This window comes from Globicephala melas, chromosome 2 (genome assembly GCF_963455315.2).
Source record: "Globicephala melas chromosome 2, mGloMel1.2, whole genome shotgun sequence".
NCBI classification, from domain to species: Eukaryota; Metazoa; Chordata; class Mammalia; order Artiodactyla; family Delphinidae; genus Globicephala; species Globicephala melas.
In genome coordinates, this window is record NC_083315.2 from 138,998,955 (window position 1) to 139,018,231 (window position 19,277).

Genomic DNA, 19,277 nt, shown 5'->3' on the forward strand with positions numbered 1-19,277 from the left:
CATGCTGCAAACTACAGAACCCATGAGCCCTGGGGCCCATGAGCCACAGCTAGAGAAAGAAAACCCACATGCCACAACTAGAGAGAAGCCCACAAGCCACAATGAAAGATCCCGCATACCTCAACAAAGAGATCCCATGTGCCGCAACTAAGACCCAAAGCAACCAAAAATAAATAAATAAATATTTTTTAAAAAGAATACACATTGCCCAAGACAAGAAACATTTAAAATCCTATTTCAGAAATTTAATAGATTTCTTTGAGGCTTGATTTGGACCAAAGACTTAGAACCTCTAGTTCAAATGACAAAGGCTCTTTGTGTGACGTTTGTGTCAGCGTATTTAAGAGTTCTTAGAGCGGAAGTTTTGAGGGCAGTGCTAAAGTAATACTTACGTCATTTGAAAAACAAGAAATTATATGTCAGTGTGTTGGAGGATGTCTAAGATGTTGTCTACTAAATATCAACATTTACCATCTTAACAGAGAAAACTTTTGACAGGCAGTTCTGTGACCCATTGAAACTATAAATCCCAAAGGACTGCCAGCTTCAATCATGGCACCATCACGCAGATGGAAATACTTCTATGAGAAAGTTCTGCACAAACATTATAAGTAGACAAAGATTTATGTTCCTATAGACCCAGGGCATGGGATTTGAGGGTTACTCTTTGTGATATAAACCTGCAGGGAGTTTGAAGAATTGAAGGGAAAGTTTGCTGTGTAGCTCAAGGATTGCCAGTAGAACACTGTCTTTGATTTACAACAGTATTTTAATGGTATTTTATCGATAGGCCACAAACATAAAACATAATAAAATGTAAACCTTTCAGCAAAGTAAGGTAGTGTTTTTGGTGGGGTGGGATGGGAATGTTTTAACATCTGAATCAGCATTGCTAAGAATCTTTTCTCTTGACAAACAGACCATATAAATAGCTAAGCTGCTTTTCATTCCTAGAAATTACACATTTAAACAAGTCAGGTCTGGTTAAACTGATAGGAGAAGAAAGAAAGTCAAGTAGGAGTCTGTAATAGAATCATTACATGGACTAAGATATCAATGTATGTCTTTCAAACAACAATGTGGCCACAATATACAGAAGGTATGTATATAGGCATTTGTGAGGATACATTTGACTATAGAAGGACACACCTTTTGTTATTACTCCCATCCATCCATTGTTCAACCTTGTGTGTGTGTGTGTGTGTGTATTTGTCTTATCTGATCTTATAAACTCAATAATAATGATGACCATCATATCTCTTGCCTAGGTGGTCAGACAGAGGTGGCCATGTTCCAGCTACTTTTTAACCTATTGCTCTCCTCTTGCTCACCAGCCCCCTACCACGTTTTGTTCCCCTGCTGATTTTCTAACATTACACTTAAACTTGCCCCTTGCGTTCATCTCATTCTGAAAAAGCCTTCCTATTCTGTGAAGCTAGTTCAAAGAATGTGACATGTAAGAGATGTAACTCCAGGGCTTCCCTGGTGGCGCAGTGGTTGAGAGTCCACCTGCCAATGCAGGGGACACGGGTTCGTGCCCCGGTCCGGGAAGATCCCAGATGCCGTGGAGCAGCTGGGCCCGTGAGCCATGGCCGCTGAGCCTGCGCGTCCGGAGCCTGTGCTCCGCAATGGGAGAGGCCACAGCAGTGAGAGGTCCGCGTACCGCAAAAAAAAAAAAAAAAAAAAAAAAAGTCTGTCCTACAAGTGATTTATAGTGTTTGTCATCACCTAGGGCGGATAGATAGACTGGTGGCTACAGACATTTCATGACAACAAAGCATTAATTACCATGCTAGTGAGAATGGCTTCTAGCAAAAGCTCAAATGGTGGGATTCTCAGTCGCTCTCTGATGCGAGAAAACAGGGACATAACTTACCATCCCATAGAACAAGGAGCCCATTAGTGTAAATCAAGAAATATAGGCTTGGGCTTCCCTGGTGGCGCAGTGGTTGAGAGTCTGCCTGCTGATGCAGGGGACACGGGTTCGTGCCCTGGTCCGGGAAGATCCCACATGCCGTGGAGCGGCTGAGCCATGGCCACTGAGCCTGCGCGTCCGGAGCCTGTGCTCCGCAACGGGAGAGGCCCACGTACCGCAAAAAAACAAACTAACTAAAAAAACCTAACCTCTTTAACCTTTTCTTAGAGATATTATTTATGTTAGGGGAATGTAAATGCATGTCATGATAACTATATTCAATCCTCTTGCAAATAGGAGGAGCTCCAATATTGATTCACTCACTTGCCAAACATTATTTGAACATCATAGTATAAAATGCTACTGTAGATGCTATGATTACCCTATTCACAATCTTTGACCTCAAGTAGTTTACAATTTTGTGAGTAAAATGGACTAAATGTAAGAAGTATAATAAAAGGTACAAGTAATAAGCTCAAGGAGTTACTTCTTTAAGTTACCAAAGCTTTGATGCAAAAGCAGCTCGTTCACAGATGACACAGATGCCATCCAGGGTGCAGGTAACGGTCACTTCCACTGCCTGGCCTGAATCCTGGAGAAAGAACTTCACTGAGCTGTATTTTGACTGGGTACTTTCTCTAATTCTCTAATTCATGAGTTGCTCTTTTTAAATGACAGTTCTCTCTTTCTGCATTTCTTTAAATTAATAACCCTGTGGAATATTTTTCATTAAAAATGAATTTTACCTTTACTATGAAATGTCAAACATGAATAAAATGAGCAACTTTTTCTTGCAGGGAATATTATAAAAAAGAAAGATATTAGTTCACCTTCTCTTTGACAAATTTGACTAATGGAATGAGCTTATTGAAGTAATAGATCTCTTCCCATACCGGTTGCCTCTCTATTATGTTTTCTCACAAGCAGATGAATGGATACAAATAATTCTTTTTTTAATTAAGTCCTTCAAAGATGCCAGAATGATAAGGGCAGGTGAAGTTAACATTTTTATGAAAGCAAAATGTAGTTGCCTTTTACTTCTAAAAGTGCAATTCAAATTTAGCTCGAGGTTCTAAATAAGAGGAAACCTGCTGTACAAAAAATAAATAAAATAAAATTCAAAAATAAAAAGAGTAAACTTAACTCTTGGCTTACAAAACTACCAGGTTAATACTAAGCACAGATTGGAAAAGATCTTTTCCATATTTCCCAATGCTTCCCCTGAGTGTCTCCTGCTAAGATAAACCCATTTATGTAATAACTGTTTCTATATCCACAGGGGCATAGTTAATAGGACAGTATTTCAATAGATAGAAGAGTGCTCAGACAGTCAAACTTGATAGATAAAATTCAGGATGAGTTTAGAATATTTAGTTAAAGTACACATTGTAGGTCAAGTTAAATTTGCTAATGCTCTGGGACCTAATGAAACTTAAAAGCTTTTGCAAAGCAAAGGAAACTACAAACAAGACGAAAAGACAACCCTCAAATATTTGCAAACAAATCAATGGACAAAGGATTAATCTCCAAAATATATAAACAGCTCATGCAGCTCAATATTAAAAAAACAAACAACCCAATCAAAAAATGGGCAGAAGATCTAAATAGACATTTCTCCAAAGAAGACATACAGATGGCCAAGAAGCACATGAAAAGCTTCTCAACATCACTAATTATTACAGAAATGCAAATCAGAACTACAATGAGGTATCACCTCACACCAGTTAGAATGGGCATCATCAGAAAATCTACAAACAACAAATGCTGGAGAAAAGTGAACCCTCTTGCACTGTTGGTGGGAATGTAAATTGATACAGCCCCTATGGAGAACAATATGGAGGTTCCTTAAAAAACTAAAAATAGAATTACCATATGACCCAGCAATCCCACTACGGGGCATATACCCAGAGAAAACCATAATTCAAAAAGACACATGCACCCCAATGTTCATTGCAGCACTATTTACAATAGCCAGGTCATGGAAGCAACCTAAATGCCCAACAACAGACGAAGGGATAAAGAAGATGTGTTACCTATATACAATGGAATATTAGCCATAAAAAGGAACGAAATTGGGTCATTTGTAGAGACGTGGATGGATCTAGAGACTGTCATACAGAGTGAAGTAATCAGAGTGAAAAACAAATATTATATATTAACGCATATATGTGGAACCTAGAAAAATGGTACAGATGAACCGGTTTGCAGGGCAGAAACAGAGACACAGATGTAGAGAACAAATGTATGGACACCAAGCGGGGAAAGTGGTGGGGGTGGGGGATGAATTGGGAGATACTGATTGACATATATACACTAATATGTATAAAATAGATAACTAATAAGAACCTGCTGTATAAAAAATAAATAAAATTCAAAAAAAAATTTGCTAATGCTCATCTTCACACACACAGCAAAACAGCATGGAAGTGTGTTCATTAACTTAGATTAGAGCAATGCAATCCATGGGTTAAAAGGGCCAAGAACTGGACTTGACATTACAACCCCTGCCTGTTCTCTTAATATGTATCATTAGCCAAATCATTTCATCAAATTTAGGGACCACAACTGAGATTTCACCCCTAATAGAAGTTATATATGTTGAATCTGTGAAGTTTAGAAAAAGGCAGAGGTAAATATTGTTTAGTGTTAACAGAAGAAAGTAGGCATTTCTTTTGGGAAAAGTCAACATTATTCTGGGCAAGCATAAAAGCATTTAGTTCCACAATTCTCAGCATATTCCATTGGGGCTTATGGAATTCCTCACTAGTACATATCATATTTGGCTTTTAAGAGGGGGCTTCTACTTTCTAAAGAGATCAGACCTGGGTGCCTTGCTAACATTGCTCTTAATTTCATATCACCAGTGACTGACAGACTCCAGTAATACTGAGACTAAAGTTTGACCTTCTCTTCCCATTAGAATTTTGAGAGGGTCTTAGGCACCAGTCTGGCACTGACACTTTTCAAACGCATCCTTATCAACATCTCCATCACCACCATTATCCCCATCAGCACCACTAATCTTCACTAAGGCCTCACGTGGGATGGTCTCTATGCATTTAACACTCACAACAACTCTATGAGGAGGGTACTAGACCCTGAGCCCCATGAGAACAGGAACCTATCTGTTTTATTCACTCCAAATAGTCTGGATTTAGAAAAGTACCTGGCACTTAAGAGGTACTCCATGCATATTTACTGACTATTATATCATTTTACAGATGTATAAACTGAGACACAGTAAGTAAACTCACGTGCCCAAGATCATACTCTTGAACCAGAAGCTGGCTCTCTAGTTCTTACAAAGACAGATGTTGGAACATTCCCTAGGAAAGAGTATAGATGGTCTTTGACTATGAGTGTAAACAAAATTGCTTTTATTTCTGAATTGGGTGGAAGCTGTGGTCCACTTTTCCTGCCTGTAGTTGTTTAAGAGAGAAGAAGCCATGTGTTTGGGACATGTTTTCCCCTTTTCTCCTTTCACCAAAACAACAACTAAAGATTCATTCTAAATTCAATACCTACTGCTGGCAAAGAGAGAATTCAGGTACCCCCTGGAGAGTCCCAAATGTTACCGTTTCCCCTTACTATTTTTAGAAAGGTTTTAACTAGTTAAAATGTATCTGCTCATAGTAATCCAATGGCAAGTCCACATTTTTTATCTTTAATTTCCCAAGGAATTTTTTTTTTTTTTTTTTCCGGTACGCGGGCCTCTCACTGTTGTGGCCTCTCCCGTTGCGGAGCACAGGCTCCGGACGAGCAGGCTCAGCGGCCATGGCCAATGGGCCCAGACGCTTCGCGGCATGTGGGATCCTCCTGGACCGGGGCATGAACCCGAGTCCCCTGCATCGGCAGGCAGACTCCCAACCGCTGCACCACCAGGGAAGCCCCCAAGGAATGTTTTTAATTCCTCAAAAATGTAATCTTTGCAAATTCTTCTTAAAGATATATTCAAAATGATCCTAGTAGTTATCAGAATTTTAAAAAAATAATAAATTGGATACCTCTTTTCCTGCTACTTTACTCTCAGTACTTATTCCCCCATGGGTATCGGGTTCTGCTGCCAGAAAGGGAAGCAACACACATTGCTTTAAAGTAATGAAATCTGCAGCATCAGTACTCAGTCATTCAATCAACAAACATCTCTGAAGTGCTGGAGCACAAAGAATAGTCGGATGTATGGGAAAATAAACATTTCTCTGTCTTTAAGAGCTTAACAGTCAACGTATGCGGACAGGGCACCTGTTCAATACGTATAACCCTACAAAGCAACATGCAGTAAATACTGAATAAATGACACAGTGGTGGGTGGTACAGGAGTACAGAGAAGGGAGAGATCACGCGCAGCTGGAGCAAGTGGGGAGGCGAACGGGGGAGGGGCAAAGCTGATCCTTGAGGAGGGAGCTGAAGTCATAGGATAGGTGACTAGTTGCTTTTATAAAATAGCAATTCAAGTGGCACATATCTTTTTCCTCGTAATATGTTCTTTTCCCAAGCTCTCCTCCATTTGTCTAAATCTCGATGATTTCACTGTTCCATATTTTAAAGATGTGATCTCAAATTTTAAGTTTTGAGAACAAAAGTCTTTTCATAATTCAATAAAGGAATACCTTTGCCCTTGTCTTGCATTTAAAATAACCACTTTTTTGCTGTATGAATTGCTATACTTTGCCTTTATTATAAGGCTGGTCATTCCTTTTTTTTCCTCTTTCTGACCGCACCGCATGCCGAACTTCCCTGATCAGGGATTGAACCCGTCCGTGCTTCAGTGGAAGCACAGAGTCTTAACCACTGAACCACCAGGGAAGTCCACCCTGGTCATTTATTTTAGCTTGACTTTATTTTGGTGAGGTATTAACTGCATTTCTGATATTCTTTAATCAAAATAAATCCACTGCCTCTTTGACAAACTGGAACACATCTGAGTGTTGAACACTGTCTGAAATCTAGACTAGAATAGCATATTTAAATTGGGCATATTTTTTCAAAGGGGATTTGCACAAAATGAGAAAATGCCTGAATAATTTAAAGTTCTATGGCATCAATTATGAATTTATTTCTGGGATATGGATATTTGACCCTGGAATTATACAGCAGTGCCTGTGCTTCCAGAAAGAGATTGATGTGTTTGTTTTATAAAGTTTGTTCAAAAGCTGGAAATCCAAACCTCTTGTGTCCTGTTTGGTAAAGTAAAGCCAGCTTACCCTCCAAGCATCGGGTACACTTTCATACAATTCCATTTGTTGCAAGTCTTTTCTGCTGACAGACTTGCCCTGATTGATTTTTTGAATTTTTAAAGTCATCTCTCTCCCTCTCTCTCTCTCTCTCTCTTTCTGCATTGTTTGAGCTTCATTACTGTTGTCAACCTCCACAGAATTTCTGGTTCATAATTAAAATACCCTCTAAAAGGAGTGTGCCAAGTAGAATGACCTAGGAATGCAACAACAGAGATTTTTCAGCTTGGCAAAACTACCAAATCCAAAGACGCAGACCTACTAGAGAATGGACTTGAGGACACGGGGAGGGGGAAGGGTAAGCTGGGATGAAGTGAAAGAGTGGCATGGACATATATACACTACCAAATATAAAAGAGATAGCTAGTGGGAAGCAGCCGCATAGCATAGGGAGATCAGCTCGGTGCTCTGTGACCACCTAGAGGGGTGGGATAGGAAGGGTGGGAGGGAGACTCAAGAGGGAGGATATATGGGGATATATGTATACGTATAGCTGATTCACTTTGTTATACAGCAGAAACTAACACACCATTGTAAAGCAATTATACTCCAATAAAGATGTTAAAAAGAAAACAAAACAAATCTACTTTCATTGTTTTCTCACCAGAGCAAAGGTCCACATTAAGCCCTTTTTTGCAAACACTTTGGAGAAGTCAGCTGCATTAGAATGTAGGGGATGAGGCCCTGTCAGGCAGCTTTCTTTGCTCCCCACCGCATACTCACTCCCAGCAGCCTTCCCCAAAAGTCCTCCTAGTGTGTGATTTCAGTAACAAGCCACTCTGTGACTGCCAGGTGTGGAACGTTGCTATTAACAAGCCAGCAGTCAGCCTCCTTTTATGGAGTCGTAAATCCAGCAGGCTGGATTTGATCTTCCATGCTTGTTTTTTGCTGGCATGACAGACCCTTGCCCATGTGACAGCACACTCTACAGTGGCTAAGTAGGTCATCCTACATTCTGGTTTCTGAATTTCCAAGCATTAAGAAACACTATTTTCTCACTCAGGAGGGTCACGCATCTTCTTGTCACGGTAAACTCACTTTCAAAGGACCTGTGTCCCATGTCACCCATTTAACATGCTAGAATTATGACGCCATCCACAACCATATCTCAACTAGTTGTTAAGGCAGCTGTTAAAAGAGGGAAGCAAATTCCTGGACAGGGTTCAATGCCCCGCATTACCTCTCTGTGCTGCCTTCAGGGAAAACTGGCTACTTTTTACATGCAGAATTAGCAGTTACAGTTTTTACTCTGCAGTTTCCATTCCAGAGTGTGAGCTTCCTAAGGGAAAGTGCCTCTGCTGAACTTCTACTGATGACATCACTCTCTAGAGGATAAAACTGCGGACATAGAACAAACCCCAGTAAAATCAATGCCAACTCCTAAAAGTGTTGGGTGAATCAAGTATAACCTGATTCAGAAAGAAGAGGCAGAAAATGAAGGCCTTTCTCTGGGAGAAAACACTGCAGCTTCTCTGGGTCATCTGAGTGTCTCTGCCTATTTAGTAGAACAACTTGATTTGATTCCTTTGGGAAAAGATTAGTTGATCGGAATGTCAAAATCTGTGAAATGAACCTCCCAGCTGGGAAAGAAAATGGACATTCCAGGAAGGCAGATTCTACTTGGGTCATAACAGTCAACTATTACAAATTAAATCTAACCACAGAGCAGTTCTCCATTTTCGCATTTGTAAAATGTATATAATGCTTTAAAACGCTTTTTATTTTATATAAACTGATATGTTTTATTACAATATAATGTGAATTCACTGAATTCTCTGAATTCACAGAATATTCTCTGAATTCACAATAAGCATCTTGAAACTCCTCTTCTGAATAACCAAATTCTTCTCAAAATATGTCCTGTTATAAAGTGTTACAAAGCTACTTCTCAAAATCAGCGTGGAAGGCTTTTGAACACATGTCTTTTGAGCTCTATATTTTCTCAGGTACCTCAGAGGACAGAAAAGCCTGAGTCAGTGGATCCCACTTAAAAAGTGAAAGGAAGAAATCCCTATAATAACAAACTATATGATCAAATTTAGTTGTTGTCTTGGGGACTGGCGAGGAAGGAACTCCCCTAAAAGAACTCTGCCTAAAAATTCATTAAAATACAGATTCATAAACAGATCCAAATTTGATATTTTACATACGACCACATCCATTGACTTCTTTTTCCAGAAGAGAAAAGGAAAAAGAGACGAAAGAAAATAACAGGTTAGGATAGGAAAAATTGCATGCATTCCAAATTTAAATCAATACCAAAAGGCATTAGGGAAGAAAATATGTACATTTCAGCCTTAATATTAACAGAAATCCTTGCTTCTTAATTCAAAAGGAATATTTTCCTTTAAATGAAGATGGCGTGATATAGCACTGGGCTTTCAATGGTCCCTCATCAAATATTAATTGTTGAGAATTCAGAAGTGGTAGACATATTGGAAATACACAGTCTGCCATCCAGTTATGATACTCCTAGAAAGGCACTACTGTAAGGCAGAATTCAGCTCTAAAATAAAACAAAGGATTGTTTCAAATGATTGTTGGCTACTTTGAGAATTCCCAAGAAAAATAATTTATAAAATGTCTACCTTCTCATGTTAGTTGAATATTCTTCGGTCTACTTCAGGCTTATTCATTTCCTTCTTGTTTACTACTAATATACATACTTTCTTGCAATCAGAATTAACTCTAGTGTTGGAAAAAGTTGTCAGACAGAGAGTAAAATCTACTGTCAAGTTATGTTGGTAAATTATTGAATCTAGCCCTCACTCTAAAACTTAGGAAACTCTGTCCTTAACTAACTGCTTTGGAGGCATTATTGAAGAGAGATCTGTGAACCTATGTCCTGGTAACTAAATGTGGAAAAGTTTCTTTTCTATCTGGAAGCAGACCAACAGAGAGCTCTAAATAGAAGCAGCTTAAGGGCTCAAAAGACTGCATAATTAGGTCTCTGCTTTACCTAAATGCACATGACAAACTTCCGGAATTGCTGAAAATCTGCTCCTTTTTACCACCATCAGTGAAATGAGAGCCACTTGGAGTTGGAAAACTGAGGCTGGAGCTGTGGCCATGAGCAAGGCACCTTCTCTCTCTTTGTTCACTTCCCTACAGTGCTGATTTGAAGCTCAAATGAGATGATGACTGTGGTGTGCAAACTACATCAGTTTAGAGGTGAAAGTTCTACAAACCATAATGTATAAGCAGAGCTATTGCCAGCAGGGCCACAGTGAATCTGCAATCCTGATGCTCAGTTGAGGTCATGAGAGTTATAACAACACTCTGCTCAGATTCAAGTGTGGTATGCAGATTCTTCAAAAGAAACTGCGAGAAAAAAGTTTGCTCTTCAAAGTTATTTAGAATGAGATTAAGGCAGTAACCTGGTAAATCCAGCCCCTGGCAGCAGGCGATCTTAATTCACTCAACAGTGATAAAATTGCTGTACTATTCTGAAAGCACTAGCATTGTGCAGAATCTGCAGGCATAAATGGTTAGAAACTGCAGCTGGAAGTTAACTCTAATTGTGATTTAACACTAATTAGTAACGGTCATTTTCATAATCCTATTTTCATAAGGCTCTTTGCCAAAGTTGTCAAGGATACCATTTGCTTCTCTGAAGGACCGTGATTATTCTGTGCTGGGCAACGTGTCTGATTCACGTTTCATTCCTTCAATTAGCAGGCACTACAGGCACTCTTCTGGTCATTGGCAATAAAGATTACAGAAAATACCTACTTTATGAAGCTCATTGTTCTACTGAAAAAACAAAAATGTAAATAGGAAACCAAAGTACCGCAATCAATGCTGTGAGAGAAGTAAGCGTAGATACTATAGAATACTTGAGTTTTATGGAGACCATGTATCTTTTGTTCCAACTGTGGACAATGTTTTTACTAGTGTTTTTTTCACGGGATAAAAACCATGGATTTGTGGAATGAATGTGCTCCCATATTTTGTTTAGCTGATATGGGGTGGGGGGGAGAAGGTAGTGAAGTTGGAACTTCCATTATCACATTCCTAGACTATTTCTTCAAAGATGCCAGTAATGACTATTGAAATACATGTAGTTTGCACCACATGTACACCAAGCAAATACTTTAGGCCTGTTTGATATCCAATTTCAGTATGTTTTCCATCCACAAAAGGTAATTGCTATAGAGATGCTTCGTTGCTCACAGAAAAAAAGACATTCTGCGCTACTGGATTTCCCATGATAAGAATGTTTTCGGGAAAGAAAAACCATTGCTTAGTTCTGAGCCTGTGCTAATTCAAGAGTGAGTCTAAAGCGCTATTTCTTACCACTGGAACATTAAAATATACGACTGGTACTACACTCATCCATAAAGTTGCCAGCTGGCTTCAGCTGCCCTCTACTTAAAAACAGCGCCACCTGTGGAACTTAAAAACAGTGCCACCTGTGGAAAAGGACTCTGGCTTTACAGGGTGAAAAGAATGCTACAGGTACCTCTATTTCTGATTTTCCAATTTAGAATTGGTATTGGTCATACTTGGAAATTTTTCTAAGTTTAAACGGGAATCTTAAATCACTGTAGGAGTGCAAGAATATTTTGCAAGTATTGATAATTATGCATTGCCTAGAAGTTATAAAAATCAATGCTGAATACTGATACTGCAGCACTTCCCCAGTAATACAGATCTGTATCAGCCACAACTGTTGATTTTAGAGTATTTCTAAAAATTACTCCTTCACACTTAATTTTAAAAAAACAGGGTCGTTATGGACTGAATTTTTGTTTCCTACCTGCCCTCCCAATTCATATATTGAAACCCTAACCCCTAGTGTGGCTGTACTTAAGGGGGCAGCCCCTAAGGAAGCAATCAAGGTTAAATGAAGTCGTAAGAGTAGGCCCCTGATCCAGTGGAATCCTTATACAGTAAAAAGAGACACCAGAGAGCTCACACTCTCTTCCCCACACACACGCCCGGAGAAAAGGCCATGTGAGAACACAAGACAGCCGTCTGCAACCCAAGGAGAGAGTTCTCACCAGACGCCAACCCTGCCAACACCTTGATCTTGGACTTACAGCCTCCAGACTGTGAGAAAATAAATTTCTGTTTAACCACCCAGACTGTGTTAGTTTGTTATGGCTGTCTGAGCAGACTAATACAAGGGTTAAATGAATTCTGTTGAGGTGTTCCAGATTATCCTGTGTCTTGACCTAAGGGATTCAGGAATGTATGGTAAAAAGGAGTATCAACCAGGAGCAAGATAAGTCTCTGAAGCAACAGTGGAGGCATTTCTTTGAGACTACAACTAAAGGGTAAGCATCAGTTTGGCATCATTTTGGATCAATGTCCAATGGGCTCCACTCCATAAACACGCCTCCAAGTGTCCTCTCTCTAATTCCTTCAGCAATGAGTTGTGACAACACTCGTGAGATGTTGCTACAAAGGATGCTCATTATGGACTCAGTGTCCAGTGGTTTTATTGGAATTTAGTCACACAGGTAGTCCTGTCTGGCACATACTAAAATGCCACACTCTTTGAAGGAAAGTAAATGTTTAGCATTAGCCACACTGTTTGGATAAGTAGCAGGTACCGTGAGCCACTCTTATTAGAGTGGTGGGAACTCTCTTGAAGTTCAAGTTCTCAGATGCCAGCCAAGGGCCCACTTTGTAAGCAGTTCTTTCAAAGTCCAGCAGTCAGGCTTGCTACATTTACTCTTTTTACACAATGGTAAAGATCATTGTGTAACAGGAGGCAGAATGAGCAGAAGTGCAGCGATTACGTTTAACGTCTGATTAGAATTCTTTAAGATTTACATATCACCTGTGTTGGTTGTGCTGTGTGCCTTCTCAGACCTGTCCCTGAGGGCTGGTCCTCAAGTTAATAAATACCATTCAGTCATTCCAGGAAATGGTATCTTGAATAGGTAAAATAAATAAATCATAAATAAAATCAGCAAGTGAGTCAACCTTCCTCTGTTGCTCTCCTAGGCCTTTTCTGAATATGTTTAAACATATTGAAACTATAGAACTGTCTTCTTATTATTGAAAAACGTATACCAACCAGTCCTTTTGCTCAACTTAGTCCAGTTTCTGACTCTCATATGGGGGATCTTAATCTCCAGCAGTCTGGTAAAGCCTGTGGAATAGGCCTCATTCCAGAAGAGCTGCTTTAAATGCACAAAATAAAATACATAGTGTTGCAAAGGAAACATATTGTACTGAAATTCGGTTATCAAATTTTAAAACTAATTTGCAAGATAGTAATCTATGTGCTTTTTTATTAACACAATAACATTATTATCACAGCAGGTCTAATAACTATCATAATTATTAAGTACTGATGAGTGCAAACAACATTTTAGGATGTCTTCAACAAAAACATTATGCTATGGAAATATCTGTAATGTCTTTTGGTACTTCTAACAACACTGTAGTTTGTTATCAACTTTCATAATTGAAAAAAAGGCTAAATTTCACTTAGAAATTAAAGAAAATAACGATATAATAATTTTTCTCATCCAAATTTACAGGATGCAGGTAAAAATTTCAGGTTTCTAGTATCATAAGATCAGGGGTTCTTTAAATCATTCCATTCAGTTCACAAACAGTTGACCAAGGGCAAGCAGATCTGTTTTGTTTGACTATAGTGTTTTCAAAGACAAAGTAAATTAGTTACCAAAGTAATGTGATTTCACATAAAAATTCATACTTCTGGCTTGTCTGAAAAAAAATATGCAGACCAAGCAACCGTAGGCTGGTATTCCAAGGCAATGTACAAGCAGAATGAGTAGCAGCGGCCCTTCTACATATTGTATGAACTTTCCAGTCTTCATAGCCACATGGCCTTGTCTTACTCACGTGTGTTATCTACAGGTGGCCCCCGTAGCCACCTCATTCTTTGTTTTGTTTGTTTGGATTTTGTTTTTGTGTGCAGCCACCTCTTATATATGGCATTTTCCATTTCATTATGACCCTCTTGCTGGGTGGCAATTAGTAGAGATTTGCTTTCTAACACTAAGGCCCGTAAGAAGCCACCTGCGTTAGTAAAGTTTCACTGAAGCACAACTACCCTCTTTTATTTATATACTATCTTTGGCTGCTGCTACGGACTGAATTGTGTTCCCCTAAAATCAATATGTTGAAGCCCTAATCCCCCAGTGGGATGATATTTGAAGAAAGAGTCTTGGGGAGATAATTAGGTTTAGATGAGGCCATGAGGGTCCTCATGATAAAATTAGTGCCTCTGTAAGAAGAGACCCTGGAGAAATTGCTTCCTCTCTCTATCTCTCTCCACCATACGAGGGCACAGCAAGAAGGCAGACGTTGCCAAACCAGAAATAAAAGAGCCCTTATCGGGGAACCGAATTGACCAGCGCCTTGATCCTGGACTTCACAACCTCCAGAACTGTGAGAAATAAATTCTTGTTGGTGAAGCCACCCAACCTATGGTGTTTTGTAATGGCAGCCCAAGTTAAGACAGCTAATATCACGCTACAATAGTGGGGTTGAGTAGTTGAGACAGAAACTGTATGGCCCTCAAATTCTAAAATATCTACTATCTGGTCCTTGCCAGAAAAATTTTGCCAACCCCTGCTCTAGTTTTTGGATGAAATTACCAGCTATAGTTCTAGAAATTTTATATAGAGGGACCTAAGGATGGTTAGTGGGAGCTATATTTGCATAACAAACGTCTTATTTCTCCTTAATGGAGATGGAGGCAAGCAGCTAAAGCATTACCAAATTCCTCCCTACTACAGCCACCGAGAACTACACACTATAGAGCCACTGTACGTGCTTATGTGGCTAGAGCTGTAATCTATGAAGCCTGAAACCCTGAGTCCCAAATCTGCTCCCCCAACTTGGAGCTAGCCCTTAATTAATGGTTATGATAGCTAGGAGATATCAATAGCATGCTAAGGACATAGTCTTGATTCTACGATTCACAACCAATGTTCACTGAAAGAATGCTGAAAATAGTAGCAATAAGAACAAAATTTTTTTGTTAATAGCTCAATGGGGGAATGAAGTTAAAGTAATTGAGTGAATGAGAAACTCTGTACATTGTTGAGAGTGTGCCTGTAGGGTATTGTTGTAGGGGAAAAAAGTCAGCTATTTTGACAAACAAAAGCAACATGGTATAATCTAAAGAATACGGGTTTTAGAATCAGAAAGAGATGGACTCTGACCCGTAATTTATTTGGCAACTTGCTGCCTCACTCTCAGAACCTCAACCTCCTCATCAATGAAATGGAGATTATACTGCCTCGTCTGTGGGTTGTTGATATTTAATAAGATTAATTATTATATGCAAAATATGTTGAAGTGCATGGCTATAAAATAGGCTCTCAAAATGGTAGCTATTCTCATGAATCATTTCTTTACAGTTTCTCTTCTTTATGAAAATACTTTTTTCTGAGAATAAAGTGACACTGATTAGCAATACACCCACATTCGAGTTATTGAGACCATCTATCAATTGCAAAAGGGCAAGAAAGATTTTTTAAAAATAAACAAAAAACCTGACACGTTATAACAAGGAACAAGGGAAGAAGCCGTGTGATATAACTAGCACACTGGCACCTACAGAGGCAGGAGCTCCATTCCTGGGTCCCATTAAAAAAACAGCACGAGCTTTCTGTCTCTAACACCATCAGAGATAGACACGCTGGTATGTGTGCTCAGCTCTTATAACCAACGTGTGTGTGTGCGCGCATGTGTAATGTGCACATGCTCAGATGTGTGAAAGAGAAAAAGAGATGATAGAGCTTTGTGATTAACTCATCTTGAAGAACCAAAATTTATTTGCCACTGGTGAGTTTTCTTAATTATCCCTCTCTGACACCTTTCATTGCAAATATATCAGTCGGTTACTTAATATTAATTTCTTTAGGTCTGAGTTCCCTCATGTGTTTTGAAGGGAAAATAACTGCCCTTTTTTCCCCACAGGAATATTACAAACATCAGATGAGATGATGTGTAGACAACAGTGCTTTGAGGAGGACAGTGACAAATAATATCTGTCCTGAGGACTGTAAGGACAGATCTGAGTTTTCGTAAACTTGTAGTACGTGGGAAGGTTCTAAAACTGGCAAAATGTATATTGGGAAGATTTAATAAGAGTTTCAAATACCCACCAGGTAGCCTTGTAGAAAAGAAGGTAGAACACAGACCTAAGGAGACATATTTCTGTGTAATACTAGACAGGACTGCCTAATGAACGAGCAGGTGCCCTGTCTGGTACCCCTCTTCCAGGTTTATCATTACCTTAACTCTCAATTACTTGTACAAATAGATGTTTCACATATTTGCATTTCACATAATAGTTGCACTTGGCTGTCATCTCCTTGAGCGTGGCGACTGTGTATTTAGTCCTCGTGCTCTCTACAGCTCTTTACATTTTGTCTTGCAGGTTGTGGATGCTCAATAACTATTTGTTAACAAAATATAAACTGAAACTGCTATTCAAATATAAATCAAGTGTTGTGACACTAGTACGAATATGACTCCTGAAGTCTTATCCTCTCTTAGAACCCTGAGCAGAGAATTACGTTGATTTGCTTACTTATGCACATTTCTTTGTTGCTGCAGTATAGACGTTAATTTGTCTCTTGGATTGATTTTTTTCTCCATGTTAACTAGCAGGAAGGTTCTATTTAAGGGGTTAGTGGAAGGAAAGGCTTGTTATTTCAAAATACTTCATCATAGACAGGTAATCATCTTAGATGAAATTCCTTCAGTGCTGTTATCCAAACATCTATTTCACTGTTGGCAATAAAAGAGCCCTCGCCAATGTCCAATGACCTATAAGTCAGAGCTAGGAGGTTTCTTTATGCAAATTAAATTTGTGCCACACTCATCAATAAAAAAGAAAACAGCAAGAAGATTAAAATTGCAGCAGCCATGCAAAGTAAAGGATTCCTAAATCTATTTATAGGATATGTCAGTATGGCTAATTATTTTTTGAGATAGTGTGTTTGAAAGAATTAATGGGGAATGAGCTTTATGAACTGACTATTAAATGAGAGGGAGGGTGTAAAGAGAATCAGGAATATAAAGTAGGCAACCAGTTTGATTAATCTTACTAGCTTTAAAAGATCCACATAATAAAGTAAGAGACACTGATATTAATTTTATGGCAGTATTATAAACCACAAGAATTAACTAATTATATTATGGTACAGTTTGTTTCTCCTCAAGTCTGTTTTTCATTTTGCACTTAAATGATAAAGATTCAAATCTTTACCCATGTACTCAGGGTTTTTATCCCCTCTTTAAAAAGTAAACAAAATATAAAGAAAGGGGGAAAAAATCATGTCACTTTACATTGATGGGAATGTGCTACTATGAAATAAAATCACTTTACCACTCTTCAACTAATAGCATATAAGGTATTAACCCTCTAGATGCTAATAAGTGGAAGTGGGTCCAGACAACATACCCGTTTCCTTAGATTGCAAGTAAGAGTGAGATTCCTTGAGAATGAGTTTGCAAAAGCTGTATAAAAGTCCAGGACTTTAAGCAAGGCTTCTCTCTTGATGATGTGGAGGTCACAGTATGTCAGTGCTCGGACATTGGCACAGGCATGAGCAAGGGTGGTTTCCTTCCAGAAGATGTCTCCAAATACATCCCCTTTCCCTGGAAAACAATTAAGATACAGATATTCAAGTATCTACACTTGTTTTTATCCTAGTCACGATATTTTATTCAGTTTCATATATGGTATTGGTTGTCTAGCGTAATTTGGAGTCTAAGTATATAAGACCATCTATATACATGTAACAATGTACAACATTTTCATATAATAGGTAAAGTAACATCATCTTAAATTCAGCTCTTGAAGGAAATCTGGAGTGGCTTGAATAAATGAAATCCAACAGAGAAGCCAAGAACCTCATTTTAACAAATAGTTTCATTATCTTCTGCCACCTTAACTTTTCGCATTCTGACCAGAAGGAGCAAAGGTGACGTCTTAGGCTCATCCTTTCTTCTGCTCCTTCTGCTAGAAATGACAGTAAGAGGCAATATACAAGGATCTCCTGTTATAGCCTTTATAGATCTGGAACTGACTTGACATACGTTAAACATACATTATTCAGCAACTAAGTCTTGTGCTCCAGGCAAACAAAACCTCACCATCACTGATTCCCAAAGGATATCCTTCTCTTTTCACCGAGCCAAACTTTATGCAAGGCCTCAGGGCCAGGGAGAGAGCTCTAGTCCACAATAATAGAGCCGAAGAGGCTAAACTGGGTAAAACATGGAGGCCCAGATTTGCTATGTCATAAACAGTTCCAAAAAGGGTGCTGTACTGTAGTCAAATGTGGATGTCTTTTTAAAATTCTAGAATTCTAGAACACAGGAATCAACTATTCACTTCAGAGCAACGCCCACTGGTGACCTGAAATCAATAGTTCACCATCCTGAGTCAAGAGTACTTAGTTGCCCAAACAAAGGGAAATGAAGAAGTTTCAGAGATTAAGTGCTGAAAGGCTTTTCTGCTGAGGCAATTCCATAAGTGTCCCTGGCTTCTGAAGGGCTGTCAACTGTGTTCTCTGTTCTTCTGTAGGAAAGGGAAAGTTTTAAAGAGAAAAAAGACGGGGAATATTTCTAGGTGAAAAAAAAAAAATCTTCCTAGAGCCACGCTACCAAAGATTTATTCTTTCTGCACTCTAACCACAGAGATGAGTGAATATCTGCTCTCATTATTAAGATTAAAGTCAGAACTGACAGGAAAAAAGAAGAAGAAAGACTACTTGTAACACTTCAGGCCAGTCAGACCACTGGAAAGAAAAGATAGTGTGTTAACCAGAGAAATAAGAGAGAGGGGAAGGGAGAGAGAACAAGACAGAGACACAGAGAGAGACAGAGAGAGAGAGGATGAGGCTGAGTGAGATTACAGATTCTTTGCCCACCCCACACAGGCAGTTTGGAAATCCTTAGAGAACCACGAGGCACTCTGGTATGGAGAGAGAAAACATATATATTATTGAGGAGGTGGTTAAAACCACCATGTGATCAAATGATCAGCATAAAATAACCATAATAGATATTTAATAAATCTTGAGCAGTATCATTTGTTACCTGACCCTCCCCAAATTCCTTTTAGTTCATGACACTGATGAACGACTTAAATGTCTGATAGTCATATATTTGTCCAAGGA

General features: G+C 39.0%; 1 protein-coding gene across 5 annotated transcripts in view; it reads right to left on the minus strand.

Moving 5' to 3' along the window:
* KCNH5 (potassium voltage-gated channel subfamily H member 5) overlaps nt 1-19,277 on the minus strand; it is a 482,529-nt gene that overhangs the window by 42,209 nt on the left and 421,043 nt on the right. For all 5 annotated transcript variants that reach the window (XM_060294881.1, XM_060294883.1, XM_060294880.1 and 2 more), the window contains one exon: nt 17,555-17,751. In XM_060294881.1, coding sequence (XP_060150864.1) covers nt 17,555-17,751 — 197 coding nt within the window. The remainder of the gene's footprint in view (nt 1-17,554; nt 17,752-19,277) is intronic.